At 34.9% G+C, this 6,636-nt stretch overlaps 1 protein-coding gene across 1 annotated transcript; it reads right to left on the reverse strand.

The window, feature by feature from the left end:
- Positions 1–1,684: 1,684 nt before the first annotated feature.
- On the reverse strand, positions 1,685–5,269 carry LOC110916128 (transcription factor bHLH63). The gene is made up of 7 exons (XM_022160885.2): positions 4,573–5,269; positions 4,294–4,470; positions 3,910–4,044; positions 3,740–3,811; positions 3,338–3,508; positions 3,129–3,234; positions 1,685–1,889 (listed from the first exon to the last, which is right to left on the reverse strand). Exons 1-7 carry the CDS (start codon positions 4,870–4,872, stop codon positions 1,852–1,854), a joined length of 999 nt encoding a protein of 332 aa, XP_022016577.1. The 5' UTR covers positions 4,873–5,269; the 3' UTR covers positions 1,685–1,851.
- Positions 5,270–6,636: the final 1,367 nt, after the last annotated feature.

A 6,636-nucleotide genomic window follows, 5' to 3' on the forward strand; every position in this document is an offset into this window, starting at 1 on the left:
AGTAGAAATCCACCCATAACACCCATCATGGTCAGTTTTTGTGAAATCTCCTTTATTTCCTGTCGAGGTTAAAGAAAAGGTGTTCAAAAGATTGTAAGAATCGGCAAGAAAAGATGTTGAGAGGGCTTTTGGTGTTTTAAAGGGTGGATGAGGCATACTAAACCGACTGGTTCGTGCGATGAATAAGAAAACAATACATAGCATAGCATATGCATGTATCATATTGCACAATATGCTAATCAAAGAAGACGGACGTGCAATATCTCCAGATTGGGTGCCGGATCCTCCTACACAAGTTCCCGTTCCCGAAAATATCCAACAAGACTTGCGTGATGAAGAAATTCACTTTCGATTGAGATACAATTTAATTGAACTTGTAGGTTCTTTAGGTTTGGAATTTCCTAACTCGGACGAGGAGTAGGTTTTCTTTATGTATGTTTTTTTTTATTGTAATCTAAAATATTTCTAGAAATATTTCTAGGGATTTAATGGTAAAAGTTAACACCGTTAGCCATAAAGGACTTGCAATGCAACAAAATTAAAGGTAAAGGATGTGCAGTGCAACTTTTAAACGTTAAGGACGTGCACTGTACTTTTAGGTAAACCTAAAGGACGTGCACTGTCATTTTGTCTTTAATTTATAATTTTATTGTTTCATTGTTAATTTATAATTTAAAAACAAAAACAAAAAAAGGAGTTGTGAGTGATGGGCATTTCCACTAAAATCCATCACTAGTGATGGAATAATGCTTGATAACATGGCGAAACTTAATTGGAAGTTGTGAGTGATCAGTGAGTGATAAGTGATGGGCGTCCGTACCCTAAATTTGGATTATCTTTATAATAATGCTTTAATTATTTACTAAAAAAATGTGCACAAAGTTGTTTGTGGGACAAGGAATAAATGCAAGTTCATAGCATGAAGTTAATCATATTATATTTAAATAAGAGCTTACTGGAAATATGGTATAATGAGGACTGCAGGTTCACATACTTGAAATAGGATATCTTCATTGGTAATTTTGATGTTGTCATTCCTTTTATGTAAAGTGCATAAATCTAAATCTGTTCCTGTTGAAGTGGGGGCTGGGGTCAAAAGGTATTATGGTCAATCACCATCAAGAAAACAAAGGGAATCAAGAAAATCTTGATGCGAATGAGGCCATATCTTAGCGTCTTTTTCAACTTATGGCTTGAAAACGATTGAAAGATGCCGCCATTAAGCAACCAAAAGATCGAGTTTGAGCATTTTTTTAGAGATTAAAAGATCAAGTTTGTGCATTTTTTAGAGATATTAAGATCTAACATCATAACTAATGTTGTTTATCAACATCTCTAATGGAAGAGTTAGAAATGATTGCGCGGGTAAAATGGGTTTGGGTAAGAACTCGTAACAAACATTTCTTTAACACGGTTCAAACAGGTCGGGGACATGAACGCAGGGCCAGTTTTAAGCTCTTAAATTTGTATGTCTCAATCAAAGTTGTCTATTTTGGTCCCATACGAGTTGTTACTATCATGGATGTCATTGGCTTGTTGCATTTCAATTTAATTCCTCAAAATATCAACATTTTTCGCAATTTAAATAATACAGTATATTTGTATGTTCTTGCAAGTTGCAATTTCTAGGCAATTTGTGATTATTCTTAAATAAAATAGTATCCTTAATGTTTACAACATAAGGTGGAAAATGGAAATATTCATTATGATGATAAACTCTTGAGTTCCTCGTTATTGTTTCTCGAATGCTTACATATGTGATATATATGTATATATACATTGGAAAATGACTAATTAAAAATTAGTAGACATTTAGATTTAATCATAGCAAAAAGAATTCTTCAAATGGATTTACAACTCCATCTTCAAATTGCTTCCTTCATATAAACCTGAAAAACAATCTAGAAGTTTAAAAAAAAAGGAAAATTTATGGTACTAATTAAGTAATTAACATTTCTCCAAATAGCTTACAAGTTTTAATGTTTAGTAGGGATGGCAAAAATACCCGAGCTCGACGGGTATACCCGAAACCCGACACATATGGGACGGGTATACCCGATACCCGACGGGTATTGGGCCGGGTATGGGATTCGTTTTAAAAATTTTCGCGGGTATGGGTCGGGTATGGGATTAGGTGATACCCGACCCGATTACCCGAAACCACATACCCGTTTACCCGAACTATATACCCGAATTTTTTAATTTATATTTTTATTTTTCATTGACATTTTTTATAGTGATTTATTTTAGTATGTTCATAATTTGAAAGGAAAAATTCTTTTAGTATATGTTTTTGATAATACTATATATATTTTATATGATATGAAGTATATAGATATAAGTGTATAAGTATTATAAAGTTATTATTGATTTATGATATAACATATATGTATGTAATTTATTCTTTTTTGTTTATAATAGTTGTTGTATGAATAATATTATATAATAATTATAATAGTAAAGAAATGTATTTGGAAATCCCAACGTACATCTTTTAACAAACTAATGGGTATACCCGATACCTGAAAAATACCCGACGGGTAATTACCCAACAAATACCCGACGGGTATTGGACCGGGTATGGGACATGTTTTTACAACCGGGTATGGGTATGAGATTACCAATACCCAACCCAAACCCGACCCATTGCCATCCCTAATGTTTAGATAATTGGGTTGGTCATTAAACCGGCCTTCTAGTCAATCCACTGATCGGTTATTTGAACCATTCTAAATAACGAATGAGGTCGTGAATAATTTGAAAATTCAGTCCACCCACTGATCTGGTGGCCGGGTTAGCCGATTGGTTCCATAAGTAGTGACCCAAATGAAAGTGGTTTAAAAGTACTCAACTGGGCTGACTGTGTCCGTTATAATCCGGTCCTAATATATGATGGCAACCCGATACCCAACAAGCAACTTTCTTGGTCCAAATATGTGAACTGACCCACTTATTATTTGCTTTTTTTTGGGTATGTAGCTCTATATTTGTATTAACTATGTTAAAATAATATTGTTTGCGTTATGCGGGCTTAATTAATTCAGATTACCACATTCATAGCACGTAACATACGTTAGACATACATATATATTGAAAAAAATATGTGTATAGTGTTATGCTCTTTTTACCAGTAAATTTATGGGGTTGAAATGGAATTGTTGATGATTCTTGTTGAATTTCCATTCTGTATAGATTGTGTAGATCACCATCCCATGTCACACCTGGTTGCATTTGCTACAAGAAAAAATAAATATAAAACATCAATAAACAAATTAACACGATTATCTAATAGTTGAAGCCAGTTATTTACAACAGAAAAACCGAAACAAGGAATTACATTGAAACACGATGAAACAACGAATGTTTCGGGAATCGAAACGGGACCACCAATGCTTCTTCTTAACATCGCGTCAATCGGGTTATTTCCCATTTCTAGTAACGAATTTACTTGAAAATAAGCAGAATTCGCCACTTCAGCCGAGTACGCGACTGCTGGAACTTCAAACATCTGATAGATAAATAACAAGATATGTTAGCAAACTAATCAGACCATATGCTAGGAGAGTAGGAGTTTAATTAGGGTGTGTTCATGCATAATCCATATCTAAATCTTTATAATAATAATAATAATAATAATAATAATAATAATAATAATAATAATAATAATAATAATAATAATAATAATAATAATAATAATAATAATTATAATGATAATGATGATGATGATGATCTTAATTACCTCTTTCATGATTAGGCTATCAATGTCAAAATCTAATCTGGGTTGAAGTGTAGCAAGCTTCATGGACAAGAACTGTTGGCAATCAAAATCACATTTATATGATTAGTTTCTAAATTTAGAAAGTGGGAATCTAATGGTTGTAATGATTATATATAATTTAATATGCTTACTTCTACTTGTTTTTGAAGAGATTGAACATAATTGATGATTTCATCAAGCATTCCTGCTTTTCCAGTGATCTTGTTGCAGCCTGGAACTAAATCCTGCAAATATTTCATTCTCTCACTGATTTTCTCCCTTCTTACCTGCTCAAAAAATATATTTAAATTACATATTAGACTCAAATTAATTAATTTCATTTATGTGATTAAAAATAGGCGAATTTAATTTTAGTAACTAAACAATAGCTTATTAACCCAAAAAATATATAATCCATCTTGTCAAGGCAATCCCACTTGCATTATATCATGGAGTTATGCTCGATTATGAAACACGAGTCATAGTTTGTATTATTAAAATCTAATTTTCCTTAATTAAATTCACGAATTACGTACTCGTTCAGCCAAACTATGGCTATCGGTTGCTTGACCTCTACGAGCTCGAACATGAATGTATTCTTGTTTTGGACCTTCTACAGCCTTTGGTTTTTCTTTTGATGAAGTTTCAGCAGAATTTTCTTCAGAACACCCTTTTATCTTCTTTTCTTTAACACTATTTTCTTTTAAAACCACCTGAAAAATAATAATTTAATTACCACCACTTATAAAAATATGATTTTTTTTATTTATACTTTCCAACAATCTTTTTTCAAAAGACATGAATAAAGATCCAACCTTTTGCTTCTGATCTTCATGGGCTTTCCTTTTCTTGAGATTATGATCCTCCATTAAGGATGGGATCGCCTGACCTTGACACCCATCACTGAAATCCGGCCACCCGTATTGCAATCCGGGGTCTGGTTTAACTTCAACCAGACCCCGGAATTGATGATCATTCCCATTAAACAAACCCTCTTGTTGTTGTTGTTGCCACTTCATTCTTGCTTGTTGTCGCTCGAACACGCTCACGTCGGTGCCGCTGGTGACCACGGTGTTGCCTGGGATGTTCATGGTGGTGTAGGGACAGTGTTGCATCTCTGTATTCAGTTTTAATCAAGAACTTAAAAGGGTTTGTAACTTGTAATGTGTTGGATGTCTTTTCACAACCCAAACACAAATACACAATTGAGATCCGTTGGTTTCTACTTTTTTTTTATGAAAAGTATGTGAAATAGTGAAATGTGTGTGCATGAGAGAGCATTAAGGATAAGGAGGAAGGGTGGGGGTGGGGTATATATAGAATGAAGAGAGAGAGATATATGAAGTGGAAAAAGTTGCCGGAGAAAACTGCCGGAGAGTGTCAATGATGGCCGGAATAAATAGGGAGGAGAGTGGGGAGTGGTAGGGCAAGGTCACCACAGGGACAGCAATGGGCATTGGGGCCTCACTGACATGACTGCCACGTGGTATGTTCCTGCAAATACTAATTTATTTTGGGTAACATCTTTGTGTTTATCTTGACTATAAATAGCCTAATGTAGTAAGAAAATTTATTAGGTCTTATATAAATTTACAAAGGAAGTGGTGGACCCTGAATTTTTTTAGTAGGTTCTTTTCTTATAGATTCTTATTAAATTTTTTTTTAAATCATATAAGGTTATTTTTCATTTTTTCTATTTTTTTCAAACCCACTAGATTTCTAGAAATCCACATAACATAGATGGATTTGCCAATGTACAAAGGTGATGATATTACAAGGTTAAGATTATGTGTATTATCAGTTGGTACTGATGGCTTATGTAACGACTAGGGAACCATACGTCATCTCGTAGAGGCATTGTGAGGGTCTTAATGTTGGTGCATTTGTGTCTGTATTTTGTCTGTATTCGGTCACGATGTAAACGATGTCCTTGTCAGTCCTGTAAGTTGACCAAGTCAACCGTCCTCCTGGTTTGACTTGGACCAACAGTTAGAAAATGTTTGTAAATGTTCTGTGTCGAAGGATAGCTCATCGAAGGATAATGTAGATCCTTCGATGGCCTCGAAAGATATGTTACGAAGGATAATGTTGGACTTCGAAGGATATGCAATCCTTCGAAGTATATGTAGATCCTTCGAACACTTTGTCATCGATAGATAATCCTTCGATCATCTATCGGATCCTTCGGACCAGAAATGCTGAGCTGGGTATATATATACCCATGCAGTGTGTGTTAGAAGATAGAGACTTGACAACAGATGCACACCAAGAGATAGAGAGAGTTGAGAGCATTCTGTCCGAAACACACACACACACTTTGAGAGTTTGCAAGTTAGATTTGTAAACATTGTGCTTGTAACCGAAGCCTTCATACGCATTAATACAGTGGTGTTAATCGGTGAACCTTTGTGTGTTGTGCTTTATACTTGTTTCATCTCGGTTTGCTTGCTAGCTTGGATTCCGCACTCGCTAGTGGGTTTGTATAACAAGGTTTAGGTTCGTCATCCTCCGAGAGGGACCTACAAGTGGTATCAGAGCCGTGGCTCTTTACCTTGTTTAAAACCGGGTTTGTTCAAGTTCTTGGTGTGTTTGGACATTTGGTTTTGCACCCGTTTTTGGAGTTTTTATTGCACTTTTTAACTGAAAAGCGTGTTCTAAACTTACCGGGAGTGTTCATAAGCGGGTTAGGTAACTTAAAAACTTGTTTTTTAAACTTTTGGTGATTTCCGGCCATATCTCCGGTCATTATTCCGGTGACTGGTTCTGGATAAGGGGTGTCCATTTTGGGTAATATTTTCAAAGTTGGTAAGAAGGTACAGTCTGTCCATACCTTTTGCCGAAAGTTGACCCTCACCAACCCATCACCTTTTCACCAACCT

The sequence above is a fragment of the Helianthus annuus genome, chromosome 16 (genome assembly GCF_002127325.2).
Source record: "Helianthus annuus cultivar XRQ/B chromosome 16, HanXRQr2.0-SUNRISE, whole genome shotgun sequence".
NCBI lineage: Eukaryota > Viridiplantae > Streptophyta > Magnoliopsida > Asterales > Asteraceae > Helianthus > Helianthus annuus.

Excerpts from the sequence above, each read along its gene's own strand:
- LOC110916128 (XM_022160885.2), bottom strand. The coding sequence starts at position 4,872 with ATGCAACACTGTCCCTACACCACCATGAACATCCCAGGCAACACCGTG. Across the intron at positions 4,471-4,572 it reads ATGAAGATCAGAAGCAAAAG|GTGGTTTTAAAAGAAAATAG; the intron begins GTTGGATCTTTA and ends ATTATTTTTCAG. Across the intron at positions 3,235-3,337 it reads TTGTTTCATCGTGTTTCAAT|CAAATGCAACCAGGTGTGAC; the intron begins GTAATTCCTTGT and ends TTTTTCTTGTAG.